A 26455-nucleotide genomic window follows, 5' to 3' on the forward strand; every position below is an offset into this window, starting at 1 on the left:
GCGCGGGGCCCCGGTGATTCGCCCATAACGGCCCCGCCCCCAACCGCGTCCCGCTCCGCAGTGAAAGGGACTCTTTAGTGTGCGGAGCGCGCTGTGAGGCAGTGAGGCGGCTGGAGCAGTGAGAGGTGCTGCGACACGTGCGTACCGGCGCGTCTCTCCTTCTGTGCGCCGCGTCTCGTTCTCCTCCTCTTCGTCGTCGTCGTCGCGATGCTGGGCACTGTGATGGAAGCTGGCAACGCCGTGCTGGAGCAGATGAGCCCCTCGTCCTGGGCGCTCGCCGCGTCCGCGCTGATGTTGGCGGTGGTGCTGGGCGCCAGTCGCGGAGCAGGGAAAGCTCAGGTGAGATGTGGTGCATCTCCCTCACCTGCAACCCTCACCTCCCTCATCACCCACCTCCCTGCACCGCACCTCCCTGCACCACCTCACCTCCCTGCACCACCTCACCTCCCTGCACCTCACCTTCCTGCACATTCCCTCTTTACAAATATAACTCTCACCCCTCTGCACTACATCTCTCTCACCTTCCTGCACGTCAATTCTCTAACCTGCACATCACCTCACCTCCATGCACCTCGCCTCCCTGCATCTCACCTCACCCCCCACCCACCCTCCCTGCCCATCTCGCCTCCCTGCACGCCGCCCTTCAACTTCGCCACGGTGGTTATTGCGATGGCCGTGTTGCTCGGATGTGAAGAGTGCCGAGCCGAGCATCACCGAGATCCTGGGTTCGAATCCGTGTTCTCTCAAGTGCAGTGCAGAGTTAATCATCTCAGCCCCGTCACCAATGACTGCACAAAAACCCCATGCCATAACATGAGGTTTCTGCCCGTTATTTCAATAATTTCCCAGCTCTGATAATTTCCAATACTCTACAGCATCTGCTGAAATATCATGCGATGAAAATGGTTATCTTTAGTCGGGCGGGTATAAAGTGCTGCCCCTACTGACTGTGTTGACCAGAGGTCACTTCGAGGGAGCTCAGAAGTAGTTCTAATATACCCCCTTCTGTGGGCCACTGTTTAACACGAAAGATTGCACTGCCCTACGAATTCGGTATGCATTTGTTAAATCGCAGCTATCCTTTGTCATGATATAACGCGGACTGCTCGTGTGGTGATATCCCCGTTTTTGCATGAGGAATGTGCAGTGAACAGGACTGCGTATGTCTCCACAGAAGCACCCGCCTCACATCCCCTCGTACATTCCCTTCCTGGGCCACGCCATTGGATTCGGACGCAATCCCATCGATTTCCTGGAGAACGCCTTTGAGAAGGTAAGGCGATGCCAGCTCGGGGTCCGGAGTGCAGAACGACTTAAGACATCTTAAGATAAGATTTCACGCAACTCTCGAGTAAGATTTCGTCAAGGTCCAAGATATCATACGGGTAGGCAGGGACCAGTCGTAAGTTTCATACACAGCACGTTGAATGCTTCTGCACTCTCTGTATGACCTGACCTCGACATCTCTGTACGCCGCCTGTCCCTGTGGTTGTTGTGTTGTCGTGGGGCAGTATGGGCCCGTGTTCAGCTTCACCATGGTGGGAAAGACGTTCACGTACCTCCTGGGCCCTGACGCAGCCGCACTGCTCTTCAATAGCAAGAACGAGGACCTGAATGCCGAGGAGGTTTACTCGCGCCTTACCACGCCCGTCTTCGGTCCCGGAGTGGCCTACGACGTGCCCAACCCGGTACGAGATGTGGCAACGCCCGGCCAAGTCTAATATCGCATCACTAGCCAGTCACGTCCCTTGCTGTGCGTCTAGTTTGGCTGGACTGCTAAGTGACAGCGGAGCCTGAAATACAAGGTCACGATGCCCCTGAAGCAAAGTATGTTATTGTAATGCCTATGTCGCCCTGTGCTCTACCATGTCCAGGTGTTCCTGGAGCAAAAGAAGATGCTGAAAACTGGGCTCAACATCTCCCAGTTCCGGCAGCATGTGCACATGATCGAGGAGGAGACACGAAACTACTTTGAGCGCTGGGGCGTGAAGGGGCAGCGTGGTGCGTCCTGGCTCCGCATCGCTCACCACGTTTTCTGTTGCTTCACTTGTCTTTAGGTCCAGCCGTCATGCTGTGCTTAGAACACTCTACGCACCGATAGAGCAATTCTATTCTTATGGATGGCAATATGTTCGGCAGCTAAATGTTTAGGTTTTATTTTTCTGAATATTTTGAATTATGTTTTTATCCTGTGTATGTTCTGTCATCCATGCAATGCTTTTTCTGTATCTCAATGTAATTCTAAGCACGTATCACTCTATTCTTCTTTAATTCGTTTTCCCATGCTCCTGTGTGCTGCAGACTTCTTTGAGGCCCTTTCGGAACTCATAATCCTGACGGCGAGCCGCTGCCTGCATGGCAAGGAGATCCGTGCCATGCTCACGGAGCACGTCGCACAGCTCTACAGCGACCTCGACGGGGGCTTCACTCATGCCGCCTGGTTGCTTCCTGGGTGGCTGCCCTTGCCCAGCTTCCGGTAAGAGCTCTGGCCAGGCACTTACAAGGCAGACAACCTTATACTTGTGATTCAAAACAGCAGACGGCAAGAAAGAGTGTTGCTCACCAAAAAGATCTGCCCAAAGATGCATCGGCAGCTCCTCTCAGGATGGAAACTATGAATCTCCCAGTGAGGGGCATACAGTAGAGAACAAGTACAGATGATTGAGCCTTCCCGTATGAGACCAGGATAGCCTCCAATGGACATCTAAATATGGGGAAGCACTGTCCAGTTTTGGTGTGAGGTGGTGAGCTTAAGCAAATCACCCATAATGCACTCAATCTCTTGAGATCTCTGAAGCCAGGCAGTTTTGAGCCTGGATAGAGTGTGCACGGGTAACCGCCATGCACGCCAGGTTTTCACAGGTGGCTTCAAGACACTTATGTAGTGGTCTGCAGATGGCAGTACAGAAAAATGTTGTGGTACTGTGCTTCTATGCTACTACATGTACTCCCTGCCTTGACAAACCTGCATTGACCAGTCTGATGAAATAGTAAAATAACCCCCATGACCCACAGTGTGGGGAGGTCCTCATCTAGCAGTGTACTGACGAAAGGGCTGTGCATGTACATATGAGGTGGTGATATAACAATGCAGGGTGTTTACCACTGTCATCTTCAACATCCATCACCTGCAATCACTCATCCTTTTGAACACCCATGATATTGAGCGGTGGTGCCTCTGTTCTCCGTGCTGCCCTCGCCTCAGGAAGCGAGACCGGGCACACCAGGAGGTGCGGCGCGTGTTCAAGACCGTCATCCAGAAGAGGCGGCGTGACGCCGAGAAGCAAGACGACATGCTGCAGACCCTCATTGATGCAACCTACAAGTACTGCCCCCTCCCCCTCACATCTCGGTGCCTCTGCTTATACGTGTGTGCCTGTACTTCTGTCCATTGTTTTCTGTAATGGCCTGTATCTGTAACTAACAATTGCTGCGACAAAGTTGACCCCTGACCGGGATCTGAACTCGCGTGCTTTTGCTTGTGAGTCGAGCGCTGTCTGCATGGCACCGCCTCTCCACGTGTTGGGTGAGAGGCAGCAGCGCGGTGTGATCTAAATGAAGGTTGCCGTGTGCGGAGCCTTGCTGCTGTTGGTGGGCTGTGGCAATGCAGTGTTGTGTGTTTTGCGTTGCCACGGTTAGCACGGATAACTACGTACAGGGCGAAATAAGTTCTACATTCATACAAAAAGATCCAAGATCATTGTGTCGTCCAGTTGTAAAAGTATCATTACATTGTGGTTATTTTAGAATTTTTTTTATTTCCTGATATTTTTCAGGATATAAATAAATAGCTATTACCAATGAAATTCGTTCTTTACAAAACATTTTTGGAGAAAATGAAGGCTTCGCAGTTGACAATTTTCATAGCTCCTTTAATTGCTTGATTAAGTATTTTGTTCTAACGTAATTTTTGTTACAAGCATTATGGATTGTGACATTCAATGGCGGAGCCAGGATTTTCAGGTAGGGGGGAAACCCCTCCAGCAATGATAGGAGTTGTTAGTAAGTAAGGACTTGTCCCTTGCTTTTAATTCGACGCGTGTGCGGCGATGGCGCAGCCATTGATCGAGGGTCGAATTCGACCTGTGTGATCGGCATCGCGCTCGCTGAAGGTGAATGCCTTCAGGGAAGTCATGTACTGGAAATGCAACTGCGCACAATTCTGAGTAACTTATAACTGCTTTGCCGTTACTTATTGCCAATTATGGACTCAGACTATTGTCCTATCATCTCATAGTCCCTGGCACGTAATAATATGCTGCACAGTGGCAGTGGGGGTCGCAAAATGCCGATTTATTACTAATAAACCCCAATGATCCGATCGAAATTAGGGATTTCGATTGGATCATTGGGGGGCACGTGCCACCCCACCTCCCCAACTAGCTCCGCCAGTGGTGACGTTGCAATAATTTAATTATGACAGGCTCATTTTGACTGACTCCACTTGAAGAACTTTTAAGTAATTTTAATTCGTACAGGAAGTATATCAATGCACACAATCATTACTAGAAAATAGAAAATACAATTAGAAACTTATGGGAAACTGATAATAATGCGGTAATCATCATCATCATAAAATGTCTATCGTGGTGTGTGCGCGCGCGCGTCAGGGATGGGCGAACGCTGTCGGACGATGAGATCGTGGGGATGCTCATCGGGCTATTGCTGGCCGGGCAGCACACATCGTCCACGACAAGTGCGTGGCTCGGCTTCTTCCTGGCACGCGACCCTGCACTGCAGGCGCGCTGCTACGCCGAGCAGAAGGCCGCGTGCGGGGATGAGCTGCCACCTGTGGAGTATGACCAGGTATCGCCACCCAGCCTTGCAGAACGCACTTAACAGAGCATACTGCTTCTCCATTGCATTGTGTGTGCGTGTGTCTTATCTTGCATCCTGTCGACCTGCAGCTAATATTTAAAGCATTTGAATCAATTATTTTTAATGCCCAATTTTTTTTATCATTTCTCAGTGCCTTAAACATTGGTGGACATAGGGCAGTTTCAGATTGTGTATCGCTAATGCCGTCCTCACGCCCGTATGCACCCAGAGCCAATGCCGTGAAGATAACGCTGCTGCTGATGTGCGATGAGTGTGCGGTGTCCGTGTTTATCGTGCGATGCATGTAATAAGTGTCCTGTGTTTGAGATGTGTATATGATGTGTATCTGATATTTACGTGGTTTTGGTATGATGTGCTCAGCTCAAGGACCTCGTGGTGCTGGACAGCTGTCTGAAGGAGACACTGCGCCTGCGCCCGCCAATCATGACCATGATGCGTCTGGCCAAGACCCCACAGGTGCAGCCTCTTGAGCCTGAGCCACATCCTTGATCTCACTGCTGTTTTAGGCCATGGTGAGGTGTCACCAATGCTGGGGGAAACTTCACCCTTGTCACTCATAGTCACTTGCCAAGCTTACCATAGTTGGTGGCATTGCCTGCCTTGGATTTATGAAGTGTAATTCCTATAGGTGATTGTTCTATAGACAGGCTGGACCCTGCCACAGAAATCTGCACTTGTCAACACTGGCTCAAAGCGACCAACAGAGATGAGCACTGCTATAACTGTTGTTGACACAAAGCTTAAGGTGTTGAAGGTAAATCCTGGAATTCCTTATATATTGACAATGCTGGCTATGTGGAATTTTGGATAAGCTTAACTTCCTATATGTGTGATGCTTGCTGTGCTTGTGCAGACCGTGTGTGGCTACACCATACCACCGGGGCACCAGGTGTGCGTGTCACCCACGGTGAACCAAAAACTGAACTCTGCGTGGACCCAGCCCAGCAACTTCAACCCCGACCGGTTCCTGCAGGAAGGAACCTCCAACTCGGAGAAGTTCTCCTATGTGCCGTTCGGGGCTGGTACGTTCACGCATGCACTTCCCGTGCCCTCATAATGTGGTTGTTGGTTCTTGCTGTAAACAACATTTTCCAGTTGCAAGTCACGTACTCTTTCATATAATCACATACCTAAGAGTGGTTGTATCCAGTACAGTGATAGTGTCAAGAGGTGAGAGCATTTATTTATTTAATCGGCATTTCATTGACCTTGTCTTTTTAAATTTCGTTTAATATCTGCGTGCGCATGTTTTTTGTGTGAAGGACGCCACCGTTGCATCGGGGAGAACTTTGCCTATGTGCAGATCAAGACGATCTGGTCCACTCTGCTGCGCATGTTTGAGTTTAAGCTGGTGGATGGCCACTTCCCCGAGATCAACTACACCACCATGATCCATACGCCCAGCAACGCCATCATCCGTTACCAACGCAGGGACCGCTGAGCCCAAGTCCCACTGATCAGACCACCTGCGTCAAGGCCAGGGGCTCGGTCCACATCAACCCACTCACCACATCTCCCTGTGCTGCCGTCCAGCACTTGTGCAACCATATCACACGTTCACTGCAGAGACTACACCTCATTGTCCACACTGTACATATGTAGTATTCTTGAATGAGTCAGAGACTTCGTAGAGGCCACACGCTTTTATTCCAATAACACTAGTCCTCCGGACTCACTGGGGGAACAGTCTAACCACACAACCTAGGGAGGTACAGCCTCCGGCTCTATTCTCATTACTCTCCTTCCCTAGCCTACAGCTACTCTGTTACTCTCCTTCCCTAGCCTACAGCTACTCTGTTACTCTCTTCCCTAGCCTACAGCCACTCAGCTACTCTCCTCCCCTAGCCTACAGCTACTCAGTTACTCTCCTTCCCTAGCCTACAGCTACTCAGTTACTCTCCTTCCCTAGCCTACAGCTACTCTGTTACTCTCCTTCCCTAGCCTACAGCTACTCAGTTACTCTCCTTCCCTAGCCTACAGCTACTCAGCCCACTCAGTCCCAGCCGGGCGGCATCCTCGAGGCTTGGGGGTCCAGGATCTCCGGCCGCACCTCCTTCAGCTTCTCGTGAGATCGACCCCCTCCGCTCTCCGGGAGCCGTCTTATATCCCCTCTCTCTGAGGGGCGGGGGTGTCTCGGGGCCCTGGCTCTCGCCAGCCCCCTCCCCTCAGAGCGGTTCCAACCACCTCTCGTCCCTGCCGGTCCGGACCGGTCCAGACCGGTACGTACCTCTCCCCTAGCTTGTGTGACCTGTGTGACCTGTGTCAACCTTGGTGTCAACCTTGATCACCACACATGTAACCCTGCTCAAACATAAAATGCCTCTCCACCGATAAAATTATGTGATTCTCAGGGCTATGTCACCACATTGAGCCAGCACCACTCGGTTCCTGGGTTTCGGCCCCTATTGTGGTGAAACACGTTCCTTTGGAGTGGGCAGGTAGGAAATTGGTTGGACAGCGCATTTGTACAGAGAGCTCGTGGTCACGTGACGCACTTCAACCAATCCGGGAGCGTACATGTTTGAGAGGGGCTATGCACGAAAGACAAATAATCCCTGGTGGGCAGTGTGGAACTGGTGTTCCTACCTGAAACATGTGATATTTAGCAAGTTTCACAAACACGATGCACACACTTGTGAAAGCTGTCAAATACAGCTCGGCCCTTGATTTTGTGAATCCCAGCCCTTGTAGGATGCATTAATGTATATATTTCAAGACACGAAGTGAAGCACTCATCTGCACATGAAATTGAGATGAGTTGTGGGAAGAGGCCTATTCAAGACATCACCACTAGTTTTGTGGAGTCATTCAATAAATACAATTCTGTGTTGATGCACAATGATTCGGTGCTGTGCTGTCTCGGTTTCATGATGGGCCAGCTAACACTTCAGCTCTGCCTTGGCGCCAGCAGCAGAGTTTAGAGATAAAATACAAGTGTGTTAGAGAATAATTGATGTGCTAATTTTACATGTTACTGTGGTAATTTATTTTAATATATCAAACAAAGTGTTTTGGAAGTTTGTGCATATTTTACAAAGTTGAAGTTAGAAATTAAATGTTAAATTAAACATTTAATCCAGAATGATTTACCCACACGGATATACTGTACTTTGCAATAAACGTGAAGCCTGCTGTCTTTATTGTATCTCATACGTTGTGCAATGGCATTGCATTCGTAGACGATGGATGAAATAAATTGAGTTTGTTACTTGTAAGTCTTCAGTTTAACGTGAAGGTCCATTTGCCTTGTAAAGTAACGGCTAAATGGCGTGAAGAAAATAAACCGTGGTTTACATTGGAGTTTTTTTTTTACTTTCGTGACAGCAGGAATTCATATTATTTGGTTATTTCGGTAAAGTCACGTAGATAGAAAAATACTAATAAAAATAAGGTGAATAAAAATTATAAAAATACTTAAGCCTGGTTCTTAATCGGAGTGAGTTTACTGGCAGTCTATAATGTAGACTAGCCTGGTTATTAAGTTTGGCGAGTGTACTGGCAGTCTATAATGTAGACTGTAGCAATGGTTATTAAGCTGGGTGAGTGTATTGGCAGTCGTATAATGTAGACTATAGCCTAAAAAATAATTTTAAAAAGCCACGACGTTTCGATGGCAAGCAAGCGATCGTCCTGATGACAACCGCTTGTGTTGCGATTGAAACGTTTTTTTAATTATTTTTCAGGCTAATCTACATTATAGACTGCCAGTACACTCACCGAGGTTAAGAACCAGGCAGTTTCATGATTATGCGCATTTTCTGCATGAATCGAGGGAGACCTGTATACATGGCTTCAAGGGCACGTGCATGAAAGGAAATGTGTAATTCAACGTGGTGGTAAAATGGTGTTGTATTCCCATGTACAGTTCACTGTAGACAATTTGCAGTTAACATTTTAGTTTGTAAACTTAAGGACCTGATCTGTTTTGTGTGGACAGTGGTAAAATTTTGTTAATACCCCAAAACAGAGGAATGTATTTTCTAAACACTTTGTTTCGTATGTTATCCATGCCATGTCTAACAATGGTTAATACATATGGATATGGTCTTTTATTTACCCACATTCTTCGTGATAAAAGCACACGCTTTTTGCAGCCAGGCATATGCTTGCGATTAAGCACTTTCAGGACGAGTATTGATGGATCATGTAGATGTGAAACTAGCAAACCCATTGGGAACACATTCCTGTGGAGGGAGCTGGTAGGAACGTTGGGTTGCTTGGTCAATGGCCAGGGTCAACGGCGGCGTGGTGTATTCCGCAAATATGCCCGACTGAGGGCGGGCACAAGCCGGCGTGAGTAGGTTAAACGTTGAGTTTTATAAGGGTACCACGGGGTGACCAGCCCCTCCCCACCCAGCCCCTCCCTGCACGACGGACGGACACAATAATCCCCTGTGGGCTGGTGGAACCAGTGGGTTGCTCCCAGTATAAAGAGCATTGTTTAACTGATTTGTGTGTACCCGTGAACGTCTCATGGATGTGCGTTTTCTCAAGGTATTTTGGTTTCCTCATACTCAATACAAAATAATATATCGCCTGGCCCCCTCCCATCATATGACGACACCGACCAAACATCCGCAAAACACAGCCACGGTCCAAAAGGCCATTAAAACTTTTGATTTGTATCTTTTATTTCTTGAACAGAATTAAAAACTTAGCTTTCCAACACATTTACAAAAATACAACCTCATGAGCCAGAGGCGCGTGGAGAAATTGCCATGCGGTAAGAGCACTCCTGCGATCTGCCACACATTGGCGCCACCACACAGCCGACAGCCCCACAGCACAGATAATGATCTACCAGAACATACATTCTGATGGCAGAATACCTATTCCACACAAGGGATGGTCGAAACATTCCAGTATTGAGTAAAACATTCGCTTCACTAACTTCAGATTGGTATAAAATCCCCATATTTATTAAATTGCCTACCTCCTGGTGGAAGCCTCCCCACGCTTTTGCAATAACTTGCGGTGGCACAATCCATCTGGCTCTGGCACCTGAGCTGATGTCATCAGGTGGTCATCCTCGCAGGGACGTTCTCTCATTTGGCTACCATTGCATCACCAGACTTGCATGACCAGCCTTTAATCCATCCAATGATGTATTTTACCTAAACCGCTTTTGAGTCAATATATCCCTCATGTACATTTGTTCCAAGATCAATGCATAATTATAATCCTCAGATGTGTGATTCTATTTGTGTAATTCTAACCATATATCTTTCCATGCTTCTTTGCACACTTTTCAACTTTGTTACACTGATCTGTAATTTATTTCTCATTTTATGTTACGAGAGCACATTAAAGGGGGTGACTATAGAAACGAAAGTCGTGCCTGTCTGGACAACCATTCACATATCTGTACATCTGACCTTGCAACAGCACCATTTGGTCAAATTGTCACTTTCAGTTCACTTAGTTTTATGTTACGTTTCTGCTTAGTTTACATTACATGAACTCATCAGATCAGGATGAGAGCTCATTCACACAGGGGCAATAATAACTCATCACTGCCTCCCACCCTTGCACTCACCTCTTCGAGAGGAGGGACTGTTAACTGTAGAGTATGCATTAATAGTGTTACTAATACAGTTCATTCTGTACAAAGAAACAGCAAATTGTATGATAATAAAAACACACAAAAAGAGTACAGGAGAAACATAAGCAAAATGTATTGTGACATGCTAAAATTAATAACAGATAAATATTATCAAAAACTGACCATTTGGATTTATTTTTTAGAAATCCATCGTCAAACGTGCTGATGAAGCCGTGCGTGTCTTGGGGTGCAGGGGCTCGTGGTTTTAGTTCAGAGGCCCTGCGCTGTTTGCTGCGGACATCCTCGTGCTGGGTGGGTCCCGTTCGCTTGACTCACTGGTTGTAGGCTGGCCATTATGGGTGGTAGTCCTGGGTCACCATCCGTGCCAAGGCTGAGGTCTCACCTCCGGCTGCTCAGGCGATACCGTGAACTTGGCGATCCTGTCACGACAGTTTCACTAAACGAGGGCCTATGGGCCAACCAGCCGATATCCACATCTTTTACTGCCTTTGAATACAAATATTAGTTCCCATTTTTGGATTTAGATTTGTCAAACGTTATTCTTGGCTGTGTTACCTTTATGTGAAGATGCCGCACCGTACAGCCAGGTAAGATGCTGTCTATATCACTCATTAAATGTGCTGTGTGTGCCACCCCTGTATTTGAGAATCATGATAGATCGGTTATGTGGTGCTGGTAGAGCCCTTTAACTAAGACCCCTCCACAGTGCTTATAATACATTCCTGCAGAGGAAGCTGGTAGGAACGTTGGGTTGCTCGGTCAATGGCCAGGGTCAACGACGGCGTGGTTTATTCCGCAAATATGCCCGACTGAGGGCGGGCACAAGCCGGCGTGAGTAGGTTAAACGTTGAGTTTTATATGGGCACCACGGGGTGACCAGCCCCTCCCCACCCCTCCCACCTGCCCACCAGCCCCTCCCCACCCAGCCCCCCCACCCTCCCCACCCAGCCCCTCCCTCCCCACCCAGCCCCTCCCTGCACGACGGACACAATAATCCCCTGTGGGCTGGTGTAACCAGGAGGTTCCTACCAGTAAAATTAGTGTCACTTTGTGAAAGGTCAGCAATCGTTCCATGGAGAAAATGGTACGGACAATGGGACAATAGAATTTACAAAACTGACTGAGGGCCACCAATGGACCTGAGCACCACACTCATTTGAGCAGGGCAACACTGTCTTTGAAAAAGTTAAATGGTTTGAATGTAAGACCATCATTGCTCATAGATGGGTCAACGAGGAGCCTTGGTGTATGGTGGTATTGTTTGTAGCATAACATGCATTGTTTTTATAACAAGGTGAGTGGCTCTTGTCGTTTTAATTGCTCATTCCCTGCTATTTCAATTTAAATGACACCTGAACCAGTCGCATGATAGTGTGCTTGGAATGTGACAATTGGATTGGTGCACATGGACATCTGTCAGGGGTAACAACCCAACATCTTTTTAGGGTCAGTAAAATACATACCGATTTGTGTTCCAATTTGTGGTACTTTATTGGTTATCTTACACAGACTAGCCTCTGTCAAAGGAATGTAGAATTTCCAACACTGCCTTAAGGCTGCCAGTGAAGTCGAGCATTGCCCATTGCTCACGTGAGCAGAGAGGATTCTGCACAGTACTGGCTTGTCCCAGTGGTACGGCGTGGGGAGGGCTGCGTGTGGCTGCGACCCTGTACTTTACCTGGCTGCAGGCCACCCAGACGGTGCTGCAGGGCCTCCAGGCGTCCAATGTAGTCAGTGAGCGAACGCTCGGGGTCCTGCGTCTGGGACGTGTAGGTGACGTGTGCAGGCGAGGGGCTTATGTGCTGGGCCAAAGGTGATGACGACGCTGCCTGCTGTCGGCTGCATCAACCACACACCCAGAGACGCGGTTTAAACACCCAGAGCGCCGCTGCCAACATTGACACCTTGGCTGTGTGACCGCACACAGCACAGCAACTCGTTCGTCAGCATTTATTTAGTTATTTTCACATTTTATGGAGCTAATAAATGTCTTTAAGTAAGTCCCTCAATTAATATAACATTACATCATTTGTGAAATCTGCCCCAAAAGATGACGCATAGAACCATTTACAGAATAATTTCAATAGGACGTGAGACGAGACGGTGTTTCTTTGTGATTGTGAAGAGTGGTAGCTTCACATCAATCATGTCTCTCTGCAGCTGATGATAAAGTCAAGAGTGTTAAACTCACTACACTTGAGTCTGGTTGTCACAAGAGTGGCTACCTGGATTCAATCCCATCATCGCAGCAGTGGCAGCTCAAGGCTCTGACACGAATTGATTAGCCTTATGAAGCAAGAAGCATCTGCCAATGTCGGTTGCCATGTGTCATATGCAACAATGTGTGTGTGTGCATGCAAGGCTTTAAATTGCCGCTGCACGCACGTCGATCGCGACGAGGCAGCGTGTGGTCGGTCGCGAGTCGGCGGGGAGTTAATGGCGGAGGAGTTGGAGAGGAGGCGAGGAGACTCTGCCCTCACAGAGCCATCTGTAGAAATGCACGGATTAAAACGTAAAGCCCAGAACACACGTGCTGATTTTAACAACACAGCACAACAGGAAAACCTTCGCTCTGCGTCATCCTTCCCGCCTGGCAACTCGCATCCATCATCCATATCTTCAGTTCCTTGAAAATCATTGGATAAGGAGACAGTAATGTGCTAGACTTCCGGCATTACATGTGTGGCAGCACATGCATGTCATCAGTTCAAGTTCCACTGCATCTGCTGGGTTGAGGTCCTGGGCTCCTGGACCGTCTGTGAGGTTCTTGACTGTTATCTCCTGATATGTACCTATTTTCTCTTTAATGGTTTCATTCCACACGTCAATAAAAAGTTGCTCAAACAACCCATTGCAGAAACATCACGTAAAATAAGTCCTGCGTAAAAAAAAAAGTCTTATTATAATCTAGACAACCGAGTGTCACTCGACTCACACTCAGGTTCAGGGGTGAAATCCCAGTCAGAGGTTGCCTCAAATCAACATCCCTTTGGGATGATAAAAGTTGTCTCACAGAAAGAATCGCTTTTGCCGTAGGAATGTGTACTTTTCACTGGTGGCTCAGGAGTACTAAAGGGGAGGAGTTCGTCTGAGAAAGGAGGGACTGTGACTGGATTATTGTGATATGAATGAGTGCTTGACAAGCCATATGATTTAAGTAATGATAAAACCACACACACAACCATTCCATTACCACTGATGCTTCACAGAACAGGGTAATACTGTTAACAAACAAACTGCTTGTATCGCTCACCACGTGTGAACAGTTTACATTCCATAAAATATCAACACAGAATGCGGCAATTGCAGCCCTACTACATTGTGACATACAGCATTTCAAAAGAGTCAAAACAAATCTCATGAAAACCTTTCCAGTGTTTAAAAAAGCCACGTAAATACATTCCATATATCAGCGCATAAATTGACAACTGTATGAATAACCTTACTGAAAATAGTGTTAACAGTTGGACTAAACTAAATTCATCAAATTGTTATGGACACTTTCAGTCGCAGCCAACGACAGTGGCTTTCTAATCACTCCTCACTCGATCATGGTTATGCGCTAATCGTGGTGCACAGCAGGGTAGAGGAGACATGGTTATGTGCTAACTGTGGTGCACAACAGGGTAGAGGAGACATGGTTATGTGCTAACTGTGGTGCACAGCAGGGTAGAGGAGACATGGTTATGCGCTAACTGTGGTGCACAGCAGGGTAGAGGAGACATGGTTATGCGCTAACTGTGGTGCACAGCAGGGTAGAGGAGACATGGTTATGCGCTAACTGTGGTGCACAGCAGGGTGGAGGAGACATGGTTATGTGCTAACTGTGGTGCACAGCAGGGTAGAGGAGACATGGTTAGCGATGCTGTGGTGCACAGCAGGGTAGAGGAGACATGGTTAGCGATGCTGTGGTGCACAGCAGGGTAGAGGAGACATGGTTAGCGATGCTGTGGTGCACAGCAGGGTAGAGGAGACATGGTTAGCGGTGCTGTGGTGCACAGCAGGGTAGAGGAGACATGGTTAGCGGTGCTGTGAAGGACACTGCTCACCAGAGGCGCTGCCACCGCCGCGATCCATAGGACTGTGGCTCCTCGTCGCTCGCTGCCACTTACGCACCATGAATCGCAGCCTGTTGAACACGAAAGCAGCAGCATTAGCAGCAACAAGCGCTTTCCAGAGCTGCGATACAGTGAGCGTCAATACGCATGGCCAATCGCCGTATCGGGTGGTGGTGTGGCAGAGTGCATTATTCACAATTGGAGTGCAGTGAGTGCCAATCCCAGTCGGAGCATAGAAGCGCATTACCCCATAAAACTAAACAGAATGCAAATGATTGTTTTATGCAAATTAAATGCTGACATAACTTCCAGGAAAAAAGACCAAGGAGATGTTTTAAGAACTACTTTTTTATGATTGAAAATAAAAAAATGGGCATTTACACGTGAGTGCCTGTATTTCTCTAATCTGCATTGCTGATGTTATTGCCACAAGGAAACTATGTTTTCATAATTAAAAACCTTTTTAGAGAGGATGCTGCGATTGGTTTAGATGGTGGCATCATTAATTGCCCAAAAAACACAAAATTCAGGTCAAAGGAAGTTATCTGGGAGTTAGCCTGAGATCTTAATAATGCTCATGAACGTTTGTATAATGCGGTCTCATGGACAAGAATCGTCCATGACTCCATCTCCACAGTCGCTTTCACACTGGGTATTCTTATAGTTGACCCCCTGGTGAGATAGGCGAATGAAAGCCCTCTGCGTGCTCTTCTCTTCCCATGAATCAGCACTCGCTTGGTGGCCTTGCGCTGTTGGTGGACGTGGCCTCTCTGCGTGTGATGGCCTGCACCTCCCCCACCTCGTTTTTGCAGGTGTGGGAACCTCCGCACCGCCTCTTATTCAGAACTTCTAAGTTGCTCACGCTATGTTGTCATACAATTCCAAGCGTGCCCGATATACATGTTATACAAGTGTAGGGGTGTTACGGGAGGGAAACGGACAAGTACACAGGGGTGTCCACATCCATGTCCACAAACGGTTACCACCCTGGGGGGCTGTGGGGGGATGCTGTGATCCCACACAGCCCCACCAGGCGGGGAGTGAGAGGGCTGGAGGAGCAGTGTTGGGGAGCTAAGGAACAAAGAGCCAGTGAAGACCGAAGACCGGGCAGATAGGCCCTGGAACTCCTCTGACCTGCAGTCCTTCTCAGGACCGGGCAGAGCAAGCCAGTGGCGCATCCCCAGAGCCTCAGAGCTGATGTTTTTCTAAGAGCCGGGTCTGTCTGGCTGTCGTTACCTGTGCCTTGACCAGGGCCGGGTCAGAAAACCTCCCCTAGCACCCTTAGCGGAGGACCTGGGAGCATAATAGTTAGGCAGATAGCCTAGGGGTGTATTCCAGTCCAGTACGGGTGAAGGGGCCGTTACCCCTTCAAGTGTTGTATACGTTGCCCTGTGCCAAGTGTTGAGTTACAATAAATAGTGTGCCTCGACTACACCGTCTCTGTCGCTTGTGAACCCACTACACAAGGAAAGATGCTTCCATACAATAAGACAGACGTTATTAATTCCTGAAACATCCATCTTTTAACTCCAACATACTCTTTCAAGAGGGTTTTTTAGTCAATCACAAACCCACCGTGCTTTTATTACGATTACCCCTTTTTACCCAGGATAGCCTCACCGAGCCTCAAAACTGTCTTCAGAATGGTCTTGGCAAGTTTTTACAGTAGGGGAGCAATGTTACTACATGTAATCCCAATTCAGGACTTGGCTGGTAATCTTTGAGCATTGGCATGCTTGGCCAATGCCAGTAACATTGTTATTTTTTTTGCTTTGGGGAAAATTGAGAACCTGGATGAAATCAACGAGGAACATGGGGAGAACATACACACTCGACACAGAAAGGCACCTGAGTCAGGTATAAAACACAGGCCCTTCTTGATGCGAGACGCAATTGTTAGCACTGCACCGCCCTGCGAATGCAATGCACCCATTTCCTGGAGCGTGGAGTTAACAGCGTTGCCATGCCGCAGCCCGCAGAGTGCTCTACGTCACCTCGAGATGGCTATGACGACGCGAACGGCCGAGCGGAAGCGCGTGAAGGCACGGGAGTGGGCGCCGGGGGGCCTGCTGTCGGTCTGCGAGGGGAAGGCGCCCATGCGGGCGATCAGCGCCAGCGTGGCCTGCTCGCAGTCGCGGAAGCCACCGAGCAGCAGTAGCAGATATCGCTTCTGATAGACGAGGGCCTTGCGGAAGCTCTCCGCCTTCAGGTAACGCCCATACAGACGCTGCATCTGTGAGGCGCAGACACGTGGGTGACACCGCAAATGCAGCAACTATGTATTTGAACAAAATCTCACATATCAGACTCTTCTCAAATGAGTAATTTGTATGCGAGTTTGTGTGTGTCTTAGTGGACACCTGTATACAATGTCTGGCCATGAACATCAATGGAAAATGTGGTACTTGACTCCGTCTGAGCCTCTCCTAGGTTGACTTAGGCTGACGTGCTTATTGGGTGTGGTATGTGCAAACATCCGCACTGGTGGTACATTTACCAGTCACCTCAGTCAGTGAAACCCTAATACCTGGTTCTGTCCAGTGACCTATCACAGAGCCTTCATCACTTCATGTGGTCTCAAAGTGCACCCAGACTGGTGAAAGCGCTGTGGACGTGTCACCATCACTTAGTGGCAACTGGCAGCTGTTGTTGTTGTTGTTGCGAGTGTGTGACAATATACAGTTGTGTGCATGAGGGTATGGTTGCCAGTATGTATGCAGGAGCTACCTTGCTGTTGGACACATCTGGCTGGGGGCTGCCTCTGCGTAGAGCCTCTCTCTGTTGCTGAGCACGGAGCCGTGTGACCTCTGTCTCCGACTCCTGCAGTGCTGCCTGCAGGGAGAGCTTCTCCTTGAGCCACTCGGCAAGCCGCTGTGATTCCGTCACGCCCTGCAAAACACAAACCCTGCTCAGCCACAAATCGCCCAACTTTAAGAGTGAAGCGTGACCGAAGAAGTGAAAAGGGGGTGAGGTTAAATGGCAGGTGTGGAGCTCGGCTTTAAGAATAGGGTCAGAGAAAAGGCTTTTACTATCGGTTGGTTGGCTAGACACTGGTTGGTTAAGGTGCTTTTCTCACAAACAATGTGCTTATTACTCTTTGGTTCTTTCGGTAAAGTCACGTAGAAATAAAATAAAATAAATAATAGAATACGACGTTTCGATTGCAACACTAGCAACCGTCATCAGGTATGAATGAATGCAAGCTCGGAGAAAGACACATATGGAGAAAGACAAACACAAACATGGAGAGAGACACAGAGAGACACACATAGTGGAGAGACACATAGAGAGACACACACGCAGAGAGAGACCCACACAGAAGCACACAGAGAAACAACGCCTCTGTGACGAGGCATTATATATAGAGGGGGGGGGGGGGGGGTAGCAGAGAAGTTAGCATGTCAATGAGAGCAGTAGGGGGAGAGAAATTGGAAGTTTGAGAAAACAAACCTAGTAAACTTAAATGTAATGCAATGCAACACAGAATAGTCGGCTAACACAACAGTTAACACTTTACCTGGTTGATTACGTTCTTCCAAAGACAACACAAGCAATCGTCTTCAGGTGAAGACGATTGCTTGTGTTGCGATCGAAACGTCGTGATCTATTATTTTTTCCTACCTCCGTGACTTTACCGAAAGCATCAAAGAGTATGGATTCCTGCAGTCACGAAAGCTTCAAATCAAGATTAAGTATGAGTTGTGTGGAAATCCTCCCCATAGAGGTGGTTCAAACTTGATATGAAGCTTTCGTGACTGCAGGAATTACTCTTTGGTTCTTTCGTTAAAGTCACATAGAAAGAAAATGAAATAAATAATAAACGTGCTTATTCACCCTCCAACTGTGGCTGGAAACGAGTCCACAATGAAAGCACCGACAAGTATGGTGCAGATGTTGTCCATCACGTAAGTATTAGATGCAGTATTAGATGAATGGGTGCTGGTTTGTATGGGCCTTGTCAGCGAATGGTCATTGTGCAATCGGCTCTAACAGTGACCACCATAGACCCATTTGCCACCACACCAGTGCAGGCAGAGAGGCGAGGTGCTATTGACAGTCATTACAGGAAGTGCTGTTTTTGGTCATGCAAATGAGTACCACTTCACAAGCAGTCAACAGCGCTCATCCTCCGGAGACCGATGCTCACCCTATGAATGCTCAATTTCCATCACTGGCTCAGGGCTGCCAAGAGATGAGCACTGGCCACGGCTTGTTTGAGTGTGCAGACACTTGATCTTTGTGCTTAATGTAGTAATTCGTGGGTTGCGTGAATGGACGGTCATGCGGGGTGCGTTTCAAGACGGAGCGTGCCGTGGACGCACCAGGGCCACCCCGCGCTGCTGCTGCTGCCGCCGGGCGTCCTGCTGCAGACAAGAGAGGGCGCTGCGTAGATCCTCCTTCTCCTGCGTCAGCAGAGACACCAGCCCTGTCAGCTCCGAGTTCTGCTGCAGCAGCCGCTCCGAGAGTTCCAGGCTCACTCGGCCCGTGCCCTAAGCACACACATACAAAGCACATAAACATTACGCATACACAACAAGCTCACGAAACACATACAAACATCTAACAAGTATACACCAAATGCACACACACACACACAACGATCCCCTGTATAGCCTTAATAGACTGTTGGGGCAAGTGCTGTTGGCGAGCACCTATGAAGGCCGGCATGCTACATGAAGGGGTGGGTGGTCAGCACCACACCCAACCACATGTCTCCCCAGTGTTTACACACCACACCAGGTACTAATTTGAGGCCTAGTTGTTCTAGGGGAGGCCCAAGGCCGGTTCATATAATCGTCACTGGTGTTGGTCGTGAGTGGCAATTGAACTATTGTCGCCGGGTTCGTGGCGCAGAGTGCTAACCGATGCGCCACCGCTCCCCACACATATATACAATGCACACACACACACAACACGTACACACAAATGTATATGTATACTTGGATACGCAAATGCTGCACACTGGACATGCAACTATTGAAGGCTGTTACAAAGAAGACTATGAAGACTAGGCTATGAAGACTATTATAAAGATAAGGTGCTTCACCCATGGCAATGCTGCACTTAAAATCGGTTCTCAGCCTCATGCATTAACATCAAAACGCAAGAATCCCAAAGGTGCTTTTGACACCATTTGCTATTGCATCATATGGCGTAATCATTAAAGCTGAAGATTATCCCCATTGCACTGTGATGTCACCACTACCACATCTGAAACACGTTACTATGGAAGCAGCACGTTGTGACACAAGGCGGAGTGAGGCTACACTGCTGAGGGGTCCGGTGGTCCAGGCACCTTGGTGGAGCTCGGCAGCGTGGACTGCATCTGCCTCAGCTCATTGCTCAGGTCATTGAGGCTCCTCTGCATCTGCTCCAGTTCCTCGTCCGAACCATCACCAAGCAGCACCATCAGCCTGGTCGACAAGCAACCTTCACTATTACACACCGTCCCGATACACCACACCACTACACACAACGCCCGTACATACCACGCCACTACACACCAAACCTACATACAACACAAAACACCCCCCCTACACACCACTACACAACACACCACAACACATGACCCTTACACATCATACTATTACACATTTGTTTAAACGTGGATGCTGTGATGGGATTTTCATCTCCACCGTGAGTTGCCACGTACCGGTTGCTGATGCGCGTTACCAGCTCATGGACTCTGAGCACCAGCAGCTGCAGGCGATGCATGGTGTTCTCTAGGCTGGTGCCAGCGAATCCCTGGAGAGACACGGCGGGCAGCGCGGGGGGGGTGCTGCCCATACTCCTCTGCGAGGTCACAGTCTGGCGCAACTCGAGCACCACCTGCTGCTCGCGCCGGCAGCACTCCTCCAGCTCCAGCTGCGGCACAGGACCACACTGGCGCTCACGTCACAGATATCATTCGCACTTAATATGCATACCACACCTCCCATGCAAGACACCTTGAGGCGCCATGTGGTAGGGGATAATTCCCCAGTGGCAGTTGTCCCTGTGTGGGACAAAGTGACCGCAGCACCGGCCAGTGAAGGGTGATTTTGGCTTCCCAATCAACTAATTTGTAAGTACCTTCATTAAATTTGGCAGATAGGGACCATAACGTCGGCACACATGACCATGAAGCTGCTCTTCATGGTTCATACAACCATACCACCACAACTGGCAACCAAAATCTCATGCTCATTTTATAAAGCCTTACCGCAGACTGCTAAAAATATCAGGGCGTCTCTGGCACTTCAAAAAGACACATTTACATTGTGAATTCAGTGCTTCAAACAAGTCCACACGAGTTATCCTTTGTAAAAACTGATCCCCCCATCCTACCAACGTGGAAAGTTCACAGCTAGCTTGGGGTTGACAAAACCGAAGAACACCACTCCAAGGGTTAATTGAGTACAGAGACACTTTGATTTAAAACTCTTTGGAGCCATATGGCAGCAATGTGCATAATGCCTCACCAGCCTCTGCCTGGCTCTCCTGAGCTCCTGCTCCTGCTGCTCGATGTGCACCACGTGCTCGAGGCGGCACCGCTCCTGCACACTGCGCTGCTCCTCCTTGGCAGCACGCGCAGACGCGAGCGTGCGTGCCGCCAGCTGCTTCTCCTGCCGTAGAGCCTCGGCCGCCTCCTCCAGCTGCGCCTGCAGCTCCTGTACCACCCTGCGAAGCTGCTTGCACTCGCGGCGCTCTTGCTCCAGCTCACGGCCGGCGTGCGCCACATCGGCCTTCAGTCCCTCTACCTCCTCCCGCAGGCCCCGCTCGTGGTGCGCCGCCACCTCCCGCTCCTCCACGAGCACCGGCTCCGGAGCAGCGGCCCTTTTCTCCCCGCTATCTCCGCTGCACACGTTGTCTACTGGCCTCGCCACGCTGCCGCTCGGGGCCTTCTCCCGTTGGTCGAGCTCCGCTGTGAGGGCGACCTGCAGCTCGCCTACGTGCTGCTTCTCAGCGGCCAGTGCGGCCTGCAGCTGGGTCAAGCGCAGTTTCAGGCTGTTCCGCTCCGCCTCCAGGTCACGCTGGTGCCTCACGGCAGCTTCTCGCTCCTGCTCCAGGGTGGACGAGAGCTGTGTGGAGTGCGCTGTGGCCTTCTCCAGCGCCACATGCAATTGCTGCCAATGATCGCAGAGAAACACACATTTATCATGCGGAAACAAAAAACAGCTCACAGCCTGTCAAGGCAATGGAATGTAAAACACATTGTCTCCTCAACCTCAAACTTAGACATTGCATAAGATAGAGGAATGAAGAGACCGAAATGGTTTGGTCAAGTCAATGAGAAAGGAAAGAGAATGAAGAGCAAAGAAGAGTGCATGAAATGGATACAACCAGGAAGAACAGCAAAAGGGAGATGGATAAGAATGTGGAAGGGCATCATGAAAGATTACCTCGTGGAGGGGCGTACCATATGGGTCAACGCTAAAAGGATGGCAAAGATCGGGAGTGGAGGAACTAGATTACCTCATATGCCACGAGGCACGGCATACATTTGGATAAAAGAAGTTAAATTAAGTAAAAATATGGAAAACAAAAGAAACTTTTCGTGAACCTTCGGTCACATTGTTGACTTTCGCACTGGCCTCTACACACCGTGAAAGTCGTGCCGGCATCTCCCTGGCTCCCCAGGCCACAGGGTTGGGTATCGGCACCGCTCCGCCTCTCCTGGGCCAAGTTGACCTTGGTTGCACTCAGTGCCTCCCTCAGACGAGAAATCTCGCCCTCCTTCTCCTGCAGTTCAGCTCTGTGCTCGCACATTCACACAGGCAATGCATACAGATGTGGGAGAAACCTAGGCAGCAATACTGTACTTGATGACACGTAAATGTGAATTTTTAGTCTTTTCCTCTGCCTGAATCTCCTCATGCAGGGTTTTCAATCTCACCTGTAACATTACCTTCCCTGCCCTTTAGATTCCCTGAACATTCTCCCACGGTTAAAATAACCTAGACAAATCCCTTCTTCTTTTACAAGCTGCCAATATGCACACAATCCCCTTTTGCATTACGAGACGCTTTAAAAGACCAACTTGTATTGGTTGGGAAATTGATTGAGAAATTACACATTAGAATAAGTGCCAGTGAGGTGTCACTTACAGCAGCGCCTGAGCCTGGGCGGCATGCTGGTGCCACGTGCCCACCGCGCTGTCCAGCTCGGCCTGCAGGCGTGCCAGCTGCCCCTCCAGCGCGGCGGCGCGCTCCCTCTCGTGAGCCGCCTCTCTCTGCAGCGTGGCACCGCGGCTTCGCTCCACGCCCAGCTCCGTCTGCAGCTCGGCGCCCACAGCCTGCTCCTGCTGTAGCTTGCACTCGAGTAGCTCCACTGTGGCGAGGGAAGAGCGATGTGCAGCGGCGAAAGCACACCGCATCACAGGGCGCAGTAACGGTACACCACACGCTTGCATCGAAATCACCGCGCGGTGCCTTACAGTGACAACTATCGTACACACCCAGATATATGGCGTTTAAGTACTGGATTTAAATTGCAATCATTTTACTCTTGGAGATCAGTTGGTTCTAACAGTCTTTTAAATAGCTTGGTTGGATACTGAAACAGTATCCCAGGCAACATGAGAATAATTCACAACATTTTAAGTAACAAAAATGTTATTCTTAATAGTATATTTGTTTTGATTTAAAGCTTTCGTGACTGCAGGGAGTCATATTCTTGGTTCTTTCGGTAAAGTCACGTAGAAGGACAATAATAAAATAATGATGATTGCTTGTGTTGCAGTCGAAATGTCGTGAGAATTTTTATTGTTTTATATTTTTATTATTTTATTATTTCCCTTCTACGTGACTTTACCGAAAGAACCAAGAATATAGTATATTTGTTTTTATTACTTGTGCATTCTTAAATATATACTTGTTCGTTGTTTTAGTGATAACTTAAGAAATACCTAGTCTGTTCTCTCCAGTAGCCTGGGTGAAAAGTGAGCAACGTCCTTGCCCAATCCTGGCCAGATGGCTCAAAACCAATATAATAACATATTCTTCACGTTTCCCACATTACAACTTGACTGCCAGTCGTGCGCATTCACCAGGGTGCTGCGTTCAACCACTCAGCACGCACAATTATTGGTTGAACATGTAATTGCTGCTCATGTGTGGAAGACATTAAACGTAAAGTTCAACCTTGCACTTATTTATACCACTGTTGGCAGAGAGGCCTCCACTAGAGGGAGCTTCACAAAGCCCCTCTCAAGGAAAATTGGCCTACTCTTCCATGCTGGCCGGATGTCTTGGAGGAGGAGTACCCACAATGTATACCACCAGACACGACGTGCATGCGGTTGGCTAAAGCGTGGGTACTCCCTCGTTCACCAACTGTGGTGCGAGTGCGCGCCAGCACCTTGCCGCTTTAGCGCCCCCTTGCTCACGGCGCTCTGATCCTGCTGGCTCGCCATGTCCGCCTGGAGACGGTGAGCCTCCTCCTGGTGCTGCAGGGCTGCGACCCGGCCCTCGGAGCGCAGCGTGCCCAGCTCAGACAGCAGACTCGCTCGCTCTGCAGCCTCCAGCCCCGCGAGCACCGATGTCTCCATGCGCTCCTGCTCCTCACACAAAGCTGCCCGTGAGCACCATGCCATGCAGCGTCCCGCAGGCTCAAAAAAGCTTAGTAGCGGTGCTCACGGCGAACAGAGGTCCTGAACCAGTGCTTAAAATTCCACATTATGAAGGATCAGTCTCTCCATAGCACAACAAATAGTGACATCTTACAAAGTGGTACTTATTGTATCTACCCTAGACAAACAAACTAAAATTGTATGCAATCCCAAGATTAGTGCTCTAAGACGAGTGCCAACAGGCTCAATAATGTTGCTGCCCACCCCGTATCCCCACAAGCCCTATGACAACCTGTAAGTGAATGGTGGTCGCCATCCTACTGTAACGACAGTAGAGTCAACCTGTGGTGTGAGTGGACTAGTGGCCACGGGAGGTAATGCCAGGTGGGTCAGCCTACAGTGCGAATGGGCTAGTGGCCACGGGAGGTAATGAAAGGGGAGTCAGCTTGCAGTACACGAAGGGACTGGTGGCTATAGGAATGATCGAGAATAGGAGCGTGGCCACGTGACGGAAGAGAACGGTAGAGTCTGCTGGTGGAGGGAGCGTCTAGAGCCAGCGAGAAAGTTCGGGAATAGGGGCGTGGCATCGGTCCGTATATAAGGGAGATGCACAGGAGACTCGGGGCTGTTGCAGTGGGGTCTCCGCCTGTTCGAGTGAACATGTCTCTCTATAATAAAGACACCATCTCAAAACAAGTGTCAAGTTGTCATTACACTAGTACCCAGAGAGCCCCCGATCTCGTTATATTTTTGAAACTAAGCAGGGTTCAGAACGAAGTTGGTTTGAATTGGTCTCACATTACTTGCGTGCTGATAAACACTGGGCTTTGCATAGAATGAGCTGCCTTGTGTAAATGCAGTTAAGTGAAGCCAACGCAGACCCTAACCTTAATCCTGACCTTAGTTCTACCCCTAATCCCACTCAATGGCGTTTAGCCACGAGCCAAGGGAACGGCGCTGGTTTCCTGATCTTAGTGTACAAAGTACTTTGCTGCTTTCCTCATTTTCTGTAGTGCACCACCTTCCTCCATCTTCCCACCTGATTACATTTTTAGTATTTTTCTTCTGTCAATCGCTTAGCAACCTTATCAAGGTAATTGTGGGTACAGTAGAAGCTTTAAATTACAAAAAAGGCCCATTGGTAAAGCTCCTCTCCACATATTCTTTGGGTCTTTCGGTAAAGTCACATCGATACTCCTCTCCACGGTGTACTAATGTGGACCATAAACCAGGGCCCATAAATTCTGCAGCCAGGTATTGCCTACAGGGCGAGAGTTTGGAGTGAGTTCTCTCTGTGGGATGTTACATGGGCTAGAGGCTGGAGTGAGCCCTCTTAGTATGATGCCACACCATGTTGCTGAAAAGCTGCAGCAGCTGCTGTGCTGTGGTTCCGTGTGTGGGCGCATGGCCCAAGGGAGGCTGGGCAGCAGAGGAGACCAGCAGCGCGCGCCGTTCTGCATCGAATGTCGCCAGCAGCGCACGGATAAACTCCCCCCTCCAGTCAGATTCAGCTGCGTCCTGTGAAGGACACCGAAATCACAACCCACCCAGTCCAGATATACATTTACAAACAACAGCTGTTGGTTTTTTGAGCTGCATCTTTACTGTAAACAAAGCATGTCACTCATAAGCCATTAACAATGCAACCTCACCTCGTGACTTGGTTGTTTGGACATTTGAGCCAGGAGCTCCTTGAGTGCAGCTATGTTTTGAAGGAGCACCCTTTTCTCCTGCAGCCAGGTGCTGGTGACGTCAGGGCCCGTGCCTGCCCCCTGCTGGGCATCTGCACCTTCCAACGGCTCCCGTGCCGGCCTTTGTGTGTTTTCAGAAAGAGCCAGGACCTTCTCACTTTCCCAGTGGAGAACAGTCAGGATGTCCTGTCGGTAACAGCAAGTGTTACAGAGTGTTTCCAAATGGTATACCGATAGGTGGTGCTCATTTGATTGATATTCATAGAAGCGGATATTCTGTTCTACGTTATGGCTAAGCTACGGCCCCTAGTCCCCAAACGTTTTTGATCCATGAGCTATAGCCTCAGTTGGTTTAGTGAAGGAGCTTGGAGCAATGAATCACTGAGTATCAATATAATGCCTCATGAATGTAACCACTGCTACATACAACACACAGGTTCTGTGAGATTAATAGAATCTTGCTAATCTGCAGACATTATTGGGAGACATTAATTCGGAATAGCTGAACTCGATGAGGTAATGGGAAAAAGAGAGATTTCTATACTTTAATTAGTGGCAACAATTCTATCAGAAAGGAAAAGGCAAAAGTAATTACAGAGTAGGATTAATAATTGCTCTGGGATTCAAATGTAAAGAATAAGGGTTTCAGAGTAATTATTCCCACAGAGTTGTTCATCTATATTGAGGCTCTACAATCAAAGGAAGTTATCAATGATTATCTGCGAATAATATTTAGGAGTTCAATGATGTTCCA

At 48.8% G+C, this 26455-nt stretch overlaps 2 protein-coding genes across 2 annotated transcripts in view; one reads left to right on the plus strand and one right to left on the minus strand.

Moving 5' to 3' along the window:
• The first annotated feature begins 76 nt into the window (after positions 1–76).
• LOC133345021 (lanosterol 14-alpha demethylase) lies at positions 77–8938 on the plus strand. The gene is made up of 10 exons (XM_061555384.1): positions 77–339; positions 1175–1273; positions 1512–1688; positions 1875–2001; positions 2302–2476; positions 3206–3325; positions 4611–4806; positions 5200–5295; positions 5693–5861; positions 6102–8938. The coding sequence occupies exons 1-10, from the start codon at positions 208–210 to the stop codon at positions 6278–6280; spliced, it is 1470 nt and encodes a 489-aa protein (XP_061411368.1). The 5' UTR covers positions 77–207; the 3' UTR covers positions 6281–8938.
• Positions 8939–9449: 511 nt separating this feature from the next.
• LOC133345018 (A-kinase anchor protein 9-like) overlaps positions 9450–26455 on the minus strand; it is a 77346-nt gene continuing 60340 nt past the window's right edge. Inside the window, exons 37-51 of the mRNA XM_061555374.1 lie at positions 25663–25887; positions 25361–25528; positions 23800–23995; positions 22548–22770; positions 22045–22195; positions 20922–21566; positions 20114–20325; positions 19757–19874; positions 18783–18950; positions 17188–17349; positions 16455–16693; positions 14452–14531; positions 12788–12890; positions 12081–12241; positions 9450–10821 (exon numbers count right to left, since the gene is read on the minus strand). Of these exons, the coding sequence (XP_061411358.1) occupies positions 10781–10821; positions 12081–12241; positions 12788–12890; positions 14452–14531; positions 16455–16693; positions 17188–17349; positions 18783–18950; positions 19757–19874; positions 20114–20325; positions 20922–21566; positions 22045–22195; positions 22548–22770; positions 23800–23995; positions 25361–25528; positions 25663–25887 (2892 nt within the window). The 3' untranslated portion in view covers positions 9450–10780. The remainder of the gene's footprint in view (positions 10822–12080; positions 12242–12787; positions 12891–14451; positions 14532–16454; positions 16694–17187; positions 17350–18782; positions 18951–19756; positions 19875–20113; positions 20326–20921; positions 21567–22044; positions 22196–22547; positions 22771–23799; positions 23996–25360; positions 25529–25662; positions 25888–26455) is intronic.

The sequence above is a fragment of the Lethenteron reissneri genome, chromosome 21 (genome assembly GCF_015708825.2).
Source record: "Lethenteron reissneri isolate LAM-NWPU_2019-01 chromosome 21, ASM1570882v1, whole genome shotgun sequence".
Lineage (NCBI taxonomy): Eukaryota > Metazoa > Chordata > Hyperoartia > Petromyzontiformes > Petromyzontidae > Lethenteron > Lethenteron reissneri.